This window comes from Aspergillus fijiensis (genome assembly GCF_003184825.1).
Source record: "Aspergillus fijiensis CBS 313.89 unplaced genomic scaffold BO72scaffold_47, whole genome shotgun sequence".
Taxonomy (NCBI): domain Eukaryota; kingdom Fungi; phylum Ascomycota; class Eurotiomycetes; order Eurotiales; family Aspergillaceae; genus Aspergillus; species Aspergillus fijiensis.
Window position 1 is genome coordinate 68,788 of NW_024469023.1, and position 15,577 is coordinate 84,364.

Genomic DNA, 15,577 nt, shown 5'->3' on the forward strand with positions numbered 1-15,577 from the left:
GTCCTACTTATGCTGCGCGAGTTATAGTCAAACAATCTCGTCAACCGTTGTAAAGTCAATGGCAGGGTTTGTCGAATATCGACTCCCTCAAGTATTACTCGATCGAAGCTACATGTAGAACTGTGATTTAGAATGGGGGAACTCTTAGGCAGCGTCCCCGATCGTGTTCCTGCACACGAAAGGATGGATGAGAGGGGTATTTATGGCTGGGCCAGGTTGAGCACGAAGGTATCGTGCTCCGAAAAATCAATAGATTTACCATTTTCAAGCACAAGATCGTCCTACGGCCGATGCTCCTCTCTAGGCCATGGTCGTGTCTCTCCTTTCATCGTGGATCCTCCGACTCACGCGGCAAAGCTCTTCATACTCTTCTCGAGTGACACTCGGAGGTGTATACTTCAATTCCAACCCCAATACCCGCAGCTCCTGCTCCAATCGTGTTATCCGGTCCCATGGATACTCCTCCGGATCGGTGGGCAGGAAATGATGCGAGTCCGGGTCGAGGTTGAGCTGAATCGTCCGCAGCGCCGGGTGAATGTCCGGAATAGCGACGGCAATGAATTTGGCCATTCCCCGCAGCCAGTCCTCTTCCCGTTCCCCGAAATCTTCGCACGCCATCTCATGAAAGGACAGGTTCCAGACAAACGTGGGCACGGTTGGGCTCAGGAGCTGCTCGGCTATCGTCGAAGGAGAAACAAATCGTTCCTGGGACCCGGGACAGGTGACTGTGCGTAGGTTGCGCGACCGCGCCGCATGAAACTCAGCGGCCAATGGAGAATGCCCGAGAATTATACGTCGTAGCGCGTACGGATGCGCCTTCAACCAGGCGGAGAAGAGGTTTCTGTCGACGATTGTTTCTGCGGCCATCTCAGTCGCGTATCCTGATCCGAATGCAACGCAAAAGTCGACCGGGTCGCCGGGGATGGGACGTGGCTCGATCACATCACTCTGTACCGGCACGGGCCAGAAAGTATTGAGATCAGCCTGGATGCTCTTTTATTATCACTTTCATATAGATTGTAGCAAGGTAGAATGTAGTGTGTTGGGGAGAGAAGGGGGGTAAAATCGAGATGATAAAGGACAGGAGAACAAAGGGGAAGGAAAAACCTGTATTGCGTCACCACGCTTGCGCGCCCTCTCGTTGATCGCTTCAAAGACTTTCCTGCCAGTGCCCGGCAATCTTTGTAACTCCTCTTCCCCGCGTAGCTGACAGTCGAAGCGACAATCAAACCCATAGACGGGCGAATCAGGTTCATTTGCCAGCTCGATCCTTCTTAGGGCAGGGAGCTGCCAGAGAGCATATTTAAGAATTTCCCATCGACTGAGGTCAATAATCTGCCCCGACAAAGCTTTAGTCCGCGAGTAGGTCCGGTCCTTAGGCGCGAGGAACGCCACGCCCCAGATCTTCAGGATGCGGACCGCGCGACACCAGGTGAGGACATCGGCTGCCGCCGTATAGTCGTCGATTGTGATATATTCAGCGGGGTATATCGGCCTAAGATCCAGGACCAAAGACCGGACAAGTAAGGCCAATGCCTGGTTTGATTGCAAGGTGCGGTGCAGATATATGACTTTTGGTTGGCAGGGGAAAGAAAGCTTGAGGTCGTGATACTGAATGGGAAGGGCGAGGGGGTAGAACCGCTGACAGGTGAGGAGAATGGCGGTGAGGGTGTGTCGCGAGTCTTGCAAGCAGACCTGGAAAATTTGGCCGAGGATCTCGGGCGGCAGATCAAGAATCGATACTCGGGACACTTTGGTAATTGAGAATTGGGGTGTTGATGAAGGCATAGGTGTGGGGGAACACGAAGATGGTGATTCCAGGCTATCTAGGAGGAACTGGAATTACCTTACTAGTACTGTATACCTACCTTATCTACACGGCGGCCGGGGCGGTGAGCTGTCCTCAATCGGTCCGAGGAGGCGAGGCCCGGGCCCGGGTGACTCCAACCATACATACCTAGTTTAGACAGAGAAAAGGCGCTCTTCAGGCTCCACCTGGCTTTCGATATTCCTAGCGTTTCCACAGTGGTTGTGGAAACTGGCTAAAAGCCCCGGCCAACATAGGCCAGATGTACAGAGGTCCTCTCGTAAATTGTTTAGCATAAGTAAGTACAGGAAAGAGAATAGTCATCACGAACAACTTAAAACCAATTTATAAATTCGTCTCAGCAAAGCATATACAACCGGCCCCTCCTTCACGGAAGTTGTTCCACCTTTTCAGCATGTACTTCACTTCAACTTCAGTAAGAAGAGTATGGAAAGTGGCGTGAGACTTGAGCTCCAGCTCTATACTGCCTGCGTGGGGAGCATCACCACCTAATCTTTATATCCTGGTTCGCAAACTCTTTCCCCCGTTTACATACAAGTACCACAATTTCCATATCTTCCTCCTTGCCTCAAGAATTCTTCTTATTAGCCTGTAAGCACACGTTATCAATAGGCTAGCCTAGAGCGCCCGATCTGGAACCCACTAGATTGTTTCTATCTTATCCGGTATACTCTTCTTCTCAAGTTATATCAGCATCGTGGTGAGTAGTTCTAATACGCATCCTGCCTTTTGCCTTTACTTGCCCAAAATACACATATTCTTTTTCTTTTCGCATTTTCAATTCGTTTACTACTTCTTCAGTCTCACTTTTTCATAAAAAACATACCAACCTAGATTTTCTGCTTATAATTTTCATGAGAAATAAACTACAGTATGCAAAGCGGCACCAGGGGTTACAATATAGTCCGCTATCGCCTCTCGGCAGCGACCCCGTCCACCCACTGCAGATCAACGGGGGGTCCCGCTCGCTGGTAGTGGGCCCCTTACCAGTGGGTGTTCTTCCGGTACGGCCCGGTTTTTAGACCGGGCCAGTAGCCAGTAAACAATACGGACGATACCTGTTCGTATTTTATTCTCTTCCTCATATCTGGGTTGGGGCTATGGCATCATAAACGGCTACTAGCAAAATGTCTGCCATCGAAGATATCTGGAAAGACGTTCATGACGAAGCTGGCTTGGTTTCCGAAGACCGATTCGGTATACTACAATGGACATTCAAAAAGTCTCCAATAACGTTCTGCGGATCGGGCACAGGTCGGACTGTCGAAAAACAAGACCAGGTCGGGCGAGCCGATCTAGAAAGCCAAACGTTAACTCATCATTGAGCACTAGTAGTCTGTACTGAGCCATCGGGCATACTTGCCGCTTCTTCGATTTGCGCTGCTTGCTCAAGGGCGCGTGGCACTCCGTCAATGAGCAGCCGCAGCTTGTCTTGGGTGGCTTGTTTGAGATCTGCGATGGCCTCGCGCAGGATGGGTGCGAGGACTTCCACCTCCAGCAAGATGCTTCTCTGGATCTTGTCGAGGATCTCAGGGTCCATGCGGCCAGAAAGAGCTAGCTGTCGCAAGAGGTCGCCTACTGGTAGATGATGAAACCCGAAGTCGGCTGCGAGCTTGGCGCACAGCGATCCTTTGCCTGCGCCGGGGGCTCCTGTAGTCAAAGCAATATTATTTTAGCTGAGAGGAGAACGGAGTTCAGTATATGATGATTGGAGTTTTTACCAATGACATAGATGCGCGAGAAGCGGCGGAGGTCCATGGTGCTTGTGGTGCTTGTGGTGCTCGTGGATGGTATGTGTTTTTTGTTGATATTGACAGTGGTAGTGGTGGTAAGAGAGTAGAGACATCAGAATCTTCTTATCTAGGCTTTCTTGGGAGACTGAAAGTCATCTGTGAATTAAAGCGGATTCCTGAAGGGTACTAGGTAGTGAATAAAGCCTACGACACTGAATTCGGTAATCTGAGACCACCCCGCGTCTGTGCTCTCTCCATCTACATCGACTGCACACAACAAATTCGCCCCCCCCCCCCACAAAATCACCACAACATTGACACGAGAAACAGCTGCATTGAGATACTTTGACAAAGCTCTAGATCAGAAACAAAATCCGTGCTTATCCAGTCCACGACAAGACAACAGACAAAGGGAGCGTACATCTCCTCAGCCCACAACACCAATTCAACACCCATCTCAATTGTCACACAAAGAAGCCCATATCATCAAAATGCTCCTCCTAGAAGTCGAACGCAAATTCCGCCGCCTGGCCGTCGACAAGCTCCACCTCAACAGCGGCCACCCGCCCTTCCACAGCCTCCTCTACCGCGGCACGCAAACCTTCCACGATACCTACTACGACTCGGCCGACTTCCTCTCCACCAGAGGCGTCTGGGTCCGCCGACGCAACAACACCTGGCAGGCCAAGATCCGACGCGGCGGGGACTACTCCAACTCCAAATTTGAGGAGCTCTCCACGACCGCCGCCATCTCTGCCCACCTGGCCGAGCTCACGGGCGGAACGAGAACCGACGCGACGAACCAGTTTGGGCTGACGCCGATGGCGTCCTTTACGACACTACGCGAGAGCTGGACCGCGGACGATGATTTTACGATCGTGCAGGATGTCACGGACTTTGGGCATACCGTTGGGGAGGCGGAGCTGGAATTGCGGTGGGACTGCAGGGATGATCGTCCTAGGATTGAGAGGGAACGGTGCAAAGCGGCGAAGATGGCCGAGATGGATGAACGGATTACGGCATTTATGAGACGGTATCACTGGGCGTTTTGTGTGGGTTCGCCCAAGGGGAAGTTGACGGCTTACTTTGAGAGAGGGCTGGGGAAGTAAGGCTGGTTATGATTCTTGTGGCTTGAGAAGGGGTGAGTTTGGGACTTATGGATTGTCTTAGGCGCTGGGACTTGGGTCTCGGGAGGTCTTTTGTTTCGTAGCTTCTGTTTTCTGGCTTGTGTACGGAGTGCATGCGCCTTGCAGTGTTGTCCGATGATACAATCTCCTCTCTATGCTCTGTGGTACAACATGACCATCATGGATTTTGCTAATCGGAAGAGATGTGCTTCTTTCTCGAATGAATTCGTGGCACCTGAGTCGTACTCTGGATATGATAGTATGACTCTCCTGGTTTACGATCAGCTCGTAGTCATGATGAGTAGCGTGTAGAAGACTCACGATCCCGGCTGCATAGCATGCAGCGGACCCCTTGAGTAAGAAAACAGGCAAGGAGGGAGTCGAGAACCATCACCGATTCTTTGGTCTCACGACCGAAACATCCCCAACTTGGCAGAGGACCTGAAAAGACCTTCAACAAACTGCACTCGTTGTCCCAGGTCTTCCACTCCAGCCGGGATAGTCACATAAGGAATTCCATGACTCTGCAGAGCAGTTCGGAAAGCTCCGGCGATCGAACGCCGCTCTTCAACATCGTTACATGCCACGCGGACATGATCACTCGATAGCCAGCTCGCGTTCTGGGGCTCGCAAACGATGACGCATGCCTTCTTCATCTTTTCCCGAAGGACGCACCATTCTTTCAGTTTTGTCAGCTCCTCAGCCGCCGGTCGTCCCAGGAACACCTCAGCGTACACGACAGGATCGATTCCTGATCTGTCTGAAATAAACCATTTGCCTTCTAGCTTTTCTTCCACTTGATGTTGGGCTATTATGGTGCGTTTTTGAAGCTCCAGCCCCGCGGTGGGATTTCTGACATCACTTGCAGTGAATCCGTCCGTGCGCATGATGTTCTGGACAAGCTCGTCAATGATCGCGGGGCTTCCGGCATTCTCCCCACACAGTTCTGCGACCAGACTGGCTGATAGGTGGGTACGGAGGCCCTCGACAAGGGTCGTCTTCCCGGTACAATGGGCTCCGACAAGGTAGATGTTGGGTGGCTGGTTCTGGGTGCTCATGGTGGTATAAAACGATCGACCTAGAGCGTGGTGGAGAAAAGGCTGGAGGAGTATATCAATGACTCCCTTTTCTTCGGGAAATGTGCTACTGTGAACTGATGATGGATTGATCGCTGATTTTGATGACTTTCTGCAGCAAAAGGAGTTCATGAGGTTGCGTTCCTGGGTACAAGAAGCTATATGCCCAAGAGCAGTGAGCCAGGGTCATCTACCTTTTCCACTTGGGAACTACTTATAATCCCCGTGTGCTTCATTCACTGCTTTGCCTTGACTTTGCTGTCATTGCTTTGTGATCTCCTTGAGAAACTTCCGAATTCTACTCATTATTCTGCACACGGACAAAATGTGTTGTTGGGTCGTTCTACTGTCATGGATTTGGCACTCAGCATATACCTGGCTCTGCGGAGCTATTGTATGATCCACAAACCCTCAAAACCATCCAAATACCCGGGAGCAAAGTGACGGAGCGGTTCCTCGCCCGACACGGATGCAACATCGACATCCTGGCCGTCTCGTGCGACTCGTTCAACGAGTCGGTCAACGTTGCCATCGGCCGCGGCTCCGGCAACCAAGTCACCAAGCTCTACGAGATTCGGGACCTCTGCCGGGCCTACGGGATCAAGTTCAAGATCAACACCGTGGTCTGCCATCTCAACTTCGATGAGGACATGAACCGGTTCATCGAGGAGCTGCAGCCGTTCCGCTGGAAGTGCTTCCAGGTTCTGCTCGTTCCGGGGGAGAATGATTCGGAACGAAGGCTTCGCGATGCCCGCAGGTTCCTAATCCGGGACGAGGAGTTTGTTCATTTCTGTGATGTTCGCCGCCGACAGAGGACATTTGTACCGGAGTCGAATGCGCTTATGGCGAAGTCATATTTGATCCTGGATGAGCATTTGCACTTTTTGGATCGAGATGGTCGTGAGCCGTCACCTTCGATACTGGAAGTTGGGTTTCAGAGGGCACTTGAGAGTGTCTATTGGGATGAGAAGAGCTTCATTTCGAGAGGTGGGATGTACGATTGGTCGAGGGATCAACAGTCATGTTCGGAAACCCACAGGGATTTAGACTGGTAGGTGGTTGGTGGTGCCCCAGGTTTATGCTGGAGATCCAGACTTGATATACAAGTTACAAAAGAGCCGAAAGTGCACCATTCTTAACGCTCATTTTTGCACAAATGCTGGCAGGTCTAGATCTGAGCTAAACTAACAAGCAGCATAAGCTTCGGAAAAAGATGACATAATTGAATTGCGGATCTCAACTTTTCTCAAACAGAATAAAACTGAAGCAAGCAAAGTGAGGTCATCCTGTACGCCCGCCGAGTCGGCAAGCCACCAAGTATAATTTAGCAGGCGGAGAGCGGGTAAGCGGGTAAGCGCCTGCCTACGCCTGCCCCGAAATTAAGGCCGCATCGCCTAATTGAGGCGCGTCTTCCGCCCCCCCACAATTTCTTTGACGCGTCAAAGCCTACGGTAGCTGCGTCCCTCAGAGCACAAACCCACCATCCATTCATAACACACGGTCTAGAAGCTCGTGAAAAGGGCTTGCATCATCACTCCATACGCAATCTCCCTTACCCTTACAAATTACCCAGTTGCAAAATCATCCTGCCGCGAAAACCCCGCTGTTGCCGTCTGCGCCTTCTTGTCCGCGTTAACACGCGCCCACCTCCTTCCGACCCAACCACCACCACCACAGACTTGTCGCCACGGGATGGAGAGTTAGGGAGATGGGCCATCCGTGCCAGGAATACTAATGGAATCATGGCGGGAGCGAGGCTTTGTACCGGACTCAGACTCGGAGGACGGGTTCGACAGCCAGGAGACGCTCAATTCTTCCCGCAAGGATGACGAGCGGGCGATCGAAGGCTCGGCGGCTGCTGCGGCGGTGGTCAAAGATGTCGCAACCAATACACGGGTCACTGGAGCGGAGGGAAGAGGCACCGATCTCTCGCAGGATGTGAATGGTAGCGATCTAATTCGTTCTTCGACACTTGACTCGAGCGTGGAAGAGGGTCCTACGCATAATCCCCCCATGTACGAACCGACGGCAACGGCCGACCACGCATACGAAGAGGCACCAACGGAACAGCCGGCAGAGGAGACCACCCCTCGAGCGAGTGGGAAGTTGGCTGAGTTGGACAAAGTCTTGGGAGATGCTCCACGCAGCGCCTCATCGACCCCAAGGGCACAAAAGAAGGCAGATACCTGGGATGATTCTAGCTCTGAGGACGAATTACAGTTTGAGTATATGCGACCTCGAAAGCCGGCCCGGGTCTATACTCGTGTCAAGAGCGTTAGTCAGCCCCAGCCACCGGAAGAGAATTATGACTCTTCCACGCCCTCGTCGCCTTTGTCGTCGCTCGATTCTCTGCGCCTGGACTTTGACGATGAGGAGGATCAAGAGGACAACTCCGCGGACAATGATCAGACGCAGTATGAAGAGGGAGCTTCGAATGGCCAGACGGAGCGGGAGGATCTGATGGAGTTGGATATGCCAGGGAAGGACTCGCCGGAACAAAACTCTACGGAGCAGGATGTCATGGAGAAGGAATTCACAGAGCAAGTCTCGACAGAAAAGGACACAGAGGAGCAATGGCCGACAATGCAGACGCTCCTGGAACACAGTACGACCGAGCAAGACTTAATAGAACTACAATCGGCACCGGAGCTCCCGCCGCTGGACATTCCTGAAGAGCTACTTCGTGAGCTTTCCCAACCAGCGCGGAGATCTCTGCGAGAGCGCAAGGCTATTCAATTGCATCCGTACATGCTGGAAGATGTGAAATATCGCAACCTTATGCGAGCGCGAGGAGTCAAACCAGTGCGCGTGGCCCAGCAGGAGATCAATCGTCCGGGTGCTCAAGAAAGTCAGAACCAGGACTACGTCGACCAACCAGAGCCAATGTCCGATAGTCTGGGAGCTGAATTTGAATATCTGCCGTCATCTCCACTCGAGACTCGACTTCCTGTAGAGAAAAGGCCAATTGAATCATCTCCGGAGCGTCAACACCATCAGGCGCCACGAGCTCAGTCTACTAACCGGCTCCCGGGTCCTACCGTAAAGAGGCGAAAGGTGTCCAAAACTGCAAATCCCCAACGAACTCCTCGGACTCAGACCCAAGCCCGGTTACAGGTAGTCATCGATAACGGCTCATCCCCCGCTAGCCAGGCTAATAAGCCTATCTTCGAAATCCCGAGCCCACCCCGCTCGGAGGATGATGGCCCATCTGATGTTGAAGCTTCCACCACTTTCCGATTCCCTAGAGGTTTCACGCCTGCGTTGAATACTCCCAGTACTGGGCCACGAGCTGCGACCACTGATCGAGATGTCATGGACTGGTCTGCACCTGAGATTGAAGGCAGTATGGATGATGGGCATTTCGAGGCCACTGCCAGTCCTCTGGTCCGGGAAGGGTCTCAGGCTCTTAGCGAAGAGGAACGGGAGGAGACTGACGGCGAAAAGTCTGATGAGGATGAAGCTGCAATGCGGCGGCGTTATCAGCGACGTATTAAGGGAGTGCTTCCAGCATCATGGCTGCGATTGGATCAGCAAAAGCAGAAGGAGGTGCAGCTTGGCTCAGCGCAGCGGAACAATGAAAGGATGTCTGCGAGAACGGACGAGATGAAGGGTGTTGCTAGGCGAGTGCTGAAACATGGCGGCAATGCTAGACTGCCGGGCTCGATAGACGCACTGCGACAGCTTGCCGATTCTGACAGCGAGGACGGACAAGAAGACAAAGACGCCGACGACGAATCCATTTCACGTCCGCCGGCGGCTCGACAACGGTACGAGCATACATCACTGTATCACGATATGGATGACGACATCCCAGAAGACAACCGGATCGATGACATGTTCCCCCCAGTCCCTCGTTCTACATCGGGTCTTAAAGCTCGAAAGCAGGGAAAGAAAGACACTACCGTCAAAAAAAATGGTGTTTCTTCTAGTCTTGTATCCAAAAGGTCTCATATCAAGAGACAAGCAAGGCTAACGGATCGAGTTTACCGGACACAGAAACAAGAGAAGCGAAGAGCGCCAGCTCTGCCTAAGATTGGTGTTTTGGATGCACCAGATGTTGTTTCTCGACCTCGAAGCGAACAGCCACACTTTCTCAGGGTTGCCGCACGCAAGGCGCGTACTCGCCAGGATAAGGGAAGGAAAAGCCCGTCTCGCAAAGTCTTTAAGTTTAATTCGCGCGCAGATACTGAAGATGCGAATGCTTCGTTGCGTGAATGGCGATCGGGTAATCTTCGACAAACCAGACTGTCTCATATGCAAACCAAACCTTTCAAGCAGCAGACCTCGCGAGAAGGCCATGCGAAGACACAAGATCGTGTCGGCATGAAAGGAGGTCGACCGCCTGTAACGACAATGGCATCTTCACTATCGTCAATACATCCGTCTAGAGACTCTGGAGAACATAGTGTCCGAGTTGAGGAGAACCCTCTTGATACGGATTCAACAATTCCGCCCCAAAGGTCAAACGGTGATGATGTATCTCGTGAAAACGGTAAAACAGAGCAACCAAGTAATAGATGGATTGTCAGAAGGAACTTCGCAGTCACCTCCTTTACGAGAAATGGCTTTAGACCTGCGTTGCTCGAAGAGGCGATTCCAGCCGGTCGACCTGTGTCCTCGGTGTCTTTCCAACGATCACTATCGCAGTTGAACCGAGATTACCGCGGTAAAAACCTTCCTCGAATAAGGCGTGAAAACGTGGTCATGGATAGGTTCATCGCGAGTCGCAGTGCGACACCTGTTTCGGCCGAGAAGTCAAATGGGCCCGCCACGGCCCAGATGCTTGACAAAGCGAGCGTCAGACCCCCAATTGTACAGACCCGGTTGCAAAGTCGTCAGGGGAGGAAGCGTCCACCAAGGCGGTTGGAAGTCAATACGGTCCAAGAACAGGAGCCGCCTCTTCAAGAGACAATCACAATCTCAGACTCGCATTGGGTAGCCGAGGAACCGCAGCCCTCTGGGTGCCCCGTCGAGGCACTTGAAGGGTTGAAGCGAACATATACCATTGACTTCAACATTTCTCCATTGGTTTCAGGAACGTTTTTTCATGAGTCAACCTTTATCGGAAGCGGAGAGTTTTGTCGCTCGCTGAATATTCTCACCAGAAACCTCGACACTGACGCTGGATTTTTCACTTTGCATTTTGAAGATGAACGTCACCGTTGGGGTGCTTGGAATGATGCCGTTTCCTCCGGTCTCGGACTTGCTTTCGACAAAATTGTTGAGGAATTGGACGGATCGGTCGAGGGCCCAGTACAGTCTCTCACTCGAAGTGTCGACAAGCAAGGGTGCATGGTGTACCGTTCCTTGATCAAATACGTCACAGACACTCTGTCCTTCATCGATCCCATCGATAGGACGGGGTTTGTGAGGCGAGCGCATAGCCTTGTTTGCAAGGTCAATGACACCTTGGCGACGTTGGTCCCGACAACTGAGCCGGAGATGGATCACCTTCTGACAATCTCTTCTTATAACGCTGTATTCGTGAACTTGCTGTTTCAGATCGCAGGACATGAACTTGTCGAACGCAGTGTTGCTGACGAGGTTATGATCTCATTGAAGCTGTCGTCGAAGCAGACCATTGCTGTTATCGCAAGCGAATTGGGGCAATCCAGTATTCGCAAGCACCTACAAGATCTGGAGTCTGCAGAGGCCCGCGAAAGAGGCATTCGCAGCGGCAGATCTTCCTTTCAAGCATATGTGATTGTCCGGCATGTGCTCCGCAGCAATGATAGTGTGAAAGGATATTTCGAGGATCTGCTAGCCCAGGCCTACACACTAGCTGACGAGGGCGACTTGAGCAAGTCGAAAAATGTCTCTCAGCTGGAAGCTACATGGCGGAACGTGTTCACATCCTTGCCTCTGAACGAATTTGATGTTCGTGGCATTGCCCAGATTGGCTCACGGTTCCGTGAACAGCAGGACAATTGGCCCGTGGTCAAAATGCTGCTGCGGCCTGCGCTTGAAAGCTATGAAGCCACTTCTGTCGGGCAACCTGTCTCATATATAATTTACTGCCGGGCCCTTTTTCATAGGTGCTTCCACCTCATCAACGGTTGGGGTTGGCGGGATTGCAAGCCAGTCTTGGACACTTTATACGATTTTTTCGCCAAGAATACTTTGTACAATTTGAGGCAAGAAGAGAACTACAAGTCCCCATCTTTCCTCAATGAGCTTGACCGCAATCCTTCGTTGCACGTGCAGCCTGGCGAGCCATGCTTTCATATCTTGTTGAAGATCATTGCAAGTGGATTGAACTCGTTGGCGAAGTCCTACGAGAAAAAGAAAGTGCGAAATTTTGCCTGGCGCCTGTTGCCTAACCATGGCCGGATGTACCCTAAGGAAAAGCCCATCCAACAAACCGACTTGGATGCCTTGAGAAACCATCACGACCTGCTTTGCACGCTGTACTACGCAGTTCCCGACGGATGCCGACCCCGGTTGGAAACCATTCGGGATCTTGTTCATCCTGCAAGCTCTCATAGGGAAACATGCAATATCAGTCTTCGTTCCTGGGATCGATTGGTTCGCTTTAAGCTGTCAACTGACGAAGAAACCTCGGGGCTTGAGGCATTTGCGGACTGGCACTGCTATTTCGTGACCGAGCTATTGAAACAGCATGCAATGGCTCGGCAAGAGGTTGAGGCCCAGAATACAGTTGCAAACAAATTCTCCGATAAATTGGTTGAAAAAACAATAGCGCAGAATCAGCGACAAATTGAATCGCTGCTGAAGACGGCTCTGAGCAATCTACAAGGTGCCGTCAAGGCGGCACCGACATTGGAGCATGCTCAAAAATTGGTGTCAAAAATGCCAGTAAAAGCGCTATTAGGGCTTTTCAACCCCCAGCTTTCTCGCGTCAATATCATTGTCACTGAATCTCTAATGGTAATACTTGCCTATCTTGAGAAATGCAACGCTTCTCAAGCGCAGGCCCCAGGAACAGCAGGTCCACCCGTTGCGCTGGACGACGACAGCCAAGAGTATGGGGACTGGACTGACATTGAAGCTGTATGTGGGGAGATGACTACTACAGCAGCACCTGAGATCGAGTATGTGGAGCAGGTCTTCCACCCCGCTGTGTCCCGACTTGTCTCCAACTGCTTTGGTGAAGACCATTGTCCTGAGGACGCAATCCTTCTCAGTGCTGTCGAATGCTGGACCTCCATCGCACGAACACTTGTTCAGCACGGACTGCGACATTGGCACAGCTACTTAACTCCCTACAACGGCGATTCGTGGGCAGCGCTTCGATCAACTATGCAGACAAGGAAGTTCACGCCCTTTTTCTTGGCAAGCTGCATCGCAAAAGACGCTCGATGCATCGTCGACTGTAAAGTCCAGATCCTTGGCATGTGGATGGCCAGCTTGGTCGAAAGGGTCGCCTTACTGAAATACCAACACCGCTTAACACAGGCGTTACTGAATCAAGAGGATGCGGATCCTGTATTGCAGAATTTGCCTTTTGCCCTGAACCGCAAGCAGGGACGATATTCTCTCAGCTTGGAGGACATCAGCCAGCGCCGGTTGTCGCTGATATCTAGTCTCTTGTCCAACATGCGCTCGCACCTCCAAGACCTTGAAGACGCAGGCGCACGCGAATATTCAAGCACAAAGCAAGAATACGCCGAGGCAATCCAGAGAATGATGTCATCGATGAAGGCAAATTATCAGGAGCTAGGAAATGGCACCCAGAGCGTTCAGGGTGCCTATGTCGATCTCGTCCATCGAGTTGTAGGGTTCCTGCAGCAACACAGCAGACAAATCTGCCCTATTGATCCGTTTTTCATCGATCCAGCTTCTTTCCCGCTGCCGTCCACGGACCCAACCTACATCGTCGCCAGATTGAAGAGTTATGAGCCCAAGGTCTCAGTCGAGAGTGGGGCGAAAACGCTAGTGGTGCTCGTCCAGAGCGTCTCGGAGAGGGCGGCCATAGATGGTCAACAGGATTACCTTGTCAACCAGTTGCATTCCTCGATGAGCGAGACCTATGAGAGCGGCAGCCCGGACAAGCCCACGTTGAGGTCGACGATGCTGCAGGCTGTTCTCCCTGCCTACCTCGAGACAGCCTTCAGCAGCCGGGCGGCTTGGATAGTGAGCCGGCCGATTGTGCATACCATCCGCCTCGTCTTCAAGGAGCTTCTCTTCACCTTCGACTCCACAGACTCTGCGTGTGTGGGGTCGGTATTGAATATGGTCGCCTCTGTCTTCGGACCATCGTATCGTGCATTGCAACTTCCTTTGTTCCGGAACGTCAACCTGCTTACCGACCCCGCCGCAGCGGTGACCACTGCTTCGTTCTTGGAAATGATCACGTCCGCCTTGCCGATTGTGGACTACATCGACCGCGGCACCATAGACCACCGAGCCGCCAGCGACAACATCCTCCTCCAGCTGCGGGCTTTCCGCCAACTTGCTCTTATCGCCCTCTCCCTTAACCCCGGAGAAAATGACGGTCACAACCACCTTCCAGCAGCCGTCTCCCCCGGTGGCGGTAACTTGACGCAGTACGCCGCAGCCTTCACTTCCCACCCAGTGGCCCCTACAGCCCCAGCGTTCTTCCCCGAGCTCCGCCACAATGCAGCCCGCGAACTACAATCCTACATTTACGAGCACTGGTCCTGTCATCAGGGCAAATACTATTTCACCCGCCGAGGCGGGCACCAACCCCAGGAAGTCGAAATAGCACCCGCAGTGGCTGCTCGACTCGAGCAATCTCCCCTGCTTGCGTTGCGGACTGCGGCTCAAAACTTCGTGGATACCTTAGATAAACTTGGTCTTATCGAGGATGATGACGATGAGTGAGGCCTTATTTTTTGGCTTCAACTCGTTTACGGTGCTGATGAGTAGGTTGAGTTGGGCTATTCTGAAGCTTATATATTCATGCATGATGATTCCCCCATGTTCAGAGTTGATGTGCCGGCGTATGGTCATGGATGATGGGGTTGATAATGGATTGATAATACTAATACCATGTCTTTCTTCCCTTTGCATATTTCTTCCGTTCCTGGGTTTGTATCTGGTGACAACCATGTTGCTGGACTGCTTAAATGCTCTGCCCACCCTGTAAGTCAGTTAAGGTGACTAAAAGTGGCATGGATTTTGTCAAACGATTATTTTGGGATTAATCCCTGATCGAAAAGGTGTGGGTTGGGTTCGATTGGGCCAACCACCACAAAATCCGCGTCAAGGAGGAGGAATATGGACGGCTGAAACTTGAACAGATCCCACATCAATCCATCATCCCAGGTGGAGGGGGGCATCCATCGCTCCCATGTGGCCGCTGGTAGCTCGTCGTGCCGATGCCTAAGCCCGGAGCGCCGAGACCTCCTCACGTGGTGAAATCTGCCCTTCTCCTTCTGTTTCTGCCGAGTGCAGTGCTATCACCGAGATTGAATCTCCTGGCGGCGGGCTAGTTGGTGCTGTTCGCCCACAAGATCGTACTCGATTTGCGGTCTTCCTAATCGATACCAACGTCTATCATCCCACGATCAAAGGTTTCGTAATCGTCCTTCGCACCACCCCTTGAGGAGGAGACCGCAAGAAGCACGTTCTATGGCTTGCAGTACGAGTCATAATCAGAATGATCTGCAATTTATAGCTTGGCCTCAGATGGTCTTGATAGTTAAGCCTTATACGTGCGATCTGGACGGGTCGTCGATTGGGTTTGTTGCATGAGATTTCTTTGTTCACGCCCCGTAGCCGCAACCTTATTGTTGGGTCATCTCCAACATTCTAAAAAAAAAAAAAAAAAAAAAATGAGAAATGAAAAAAAGCTTCTAGAGCATGCGGCTCCCTCGTATCTTCTTCGCC

At 51.9% G+C, this 15,577-nt stretch overlaps 6 protein-coding genes across 6 annotated transcripts; 3 read left to right on the plus strand and 3 right to left on the minus strand.

The window, feature by feature from the left end:
- Positions 1–204: 204 nt before the first annotated feature.
- On the minus strand, positions 205–1,798 carry BO72DRAFT_450594 (uncharacterized protein). Its single transcript, XM_040945288.1, has 2 exons — positions 1,108–1,798; positions 205–948 (listed from the first exon to the last, which is right to left on the minus strand). The coding sequence occupies exons 1-2, from the start codon at positions 1,786–1,788 to the stop codon at positions 301–303; spliced, it is 1,329 nt and encodes a 442-aa protein (XP_040798536.1). The 5' UTR covers positions 1,789–1,798; the 3' UTR covers positions 205–300.
- Positions 1,799–3,043: 1,245 nt separating this feature from the next.
- BO72DRAFT_498951 (P-loop containing nucleoside triphosphate hydrolase protein) lies at positions 3,044–3,586 on the minus strand (the record flags this gene model as incomplete). The annotated part of the gene is made up of 3 exons (XM_040948812.1): positions 3,044–3,123; positions 3,188–3,478; positions 3,550–3,586. 3 exons carry the CDS (start codon positions 3,584–3,586, stop codon positions 3,044–3,046), a joined length of 408 nt encoding a protein of 135 aa, XP_040798537.1.
- Positions 3,587–4,052: 466 nt separating this feature from the next.
- Positions 4,053–4,670, plus strand: BO72DRAFT_461164 (thiamine-triphosphatase; the record flags this gene model as incomplete). Its single annotated transcript, XM_040946508.1, has 1 exon — positions 4,053–4,670. One exon carries the CDS (start codon positions 4,053–4,055, stop codon positions 4,668–4,670), a length of 618 nt encoding a protein of 205 aa, XP_040798538.1.
- Positions 4,671–5,095: 425 nt separating this feature from the next.
- Positions 5,096–5,746, minus strand: BO72DRAFT_498953 (ATP/GTP-binding protein; the record flags this gene model as incomplete). The annotated part of the gene is made up of 1 exon (XM_040948813.1): positions 5,096–5,746. The coding sequence occupies one exon, from the start codon at positions 5,744–5,746 to the stop codon at positions 5,096–5,098; it is 651 nt and encodes a 216-aa protein (XP_040798539.1).
- Positions 5,747–6,100: 354 nt separating this feature from the next.
- On the plus strand, positions 6,101–6,819 carry BO72DRAFT_530057 (uncharacterized protein; the record flags this gene model as incomplete). The annotated part of the gene is made up of 2 exons (XM_040950278.1): positions 6,101–6,158; positions 6,206–6,819. The coding sequence occupies exons 1-2, from the start codon at positions 6,116–6,118 to the stop codon at positions 6,817–6,819; spliced, it is 657 nt and encodes a 218-aa protein (XP_040798540.1). The 5' UTR covers positions 6,101–6,115.
- Positions 6,820–7,193: 374 nt separating this feature from the next.
- BO72DRAFT_199663 (uncharacterized protein) lies at positions 7,194–14,746 on the plus strand. The gene has a single exon (XM_040939584.1). It carries the CDS (start codon positions 7,499–7,501, stop codon positions 14,567–14,569), a length of 7,071 nt encoding a protein of 2,356 aa, XP_040798541.1. The 5' UTR covers positions 7,194–7,498; the 3' UTR covers positions 14,570–14,746.
- Positions 14,747–15,577: the final 831 nt, after the last annotated feature.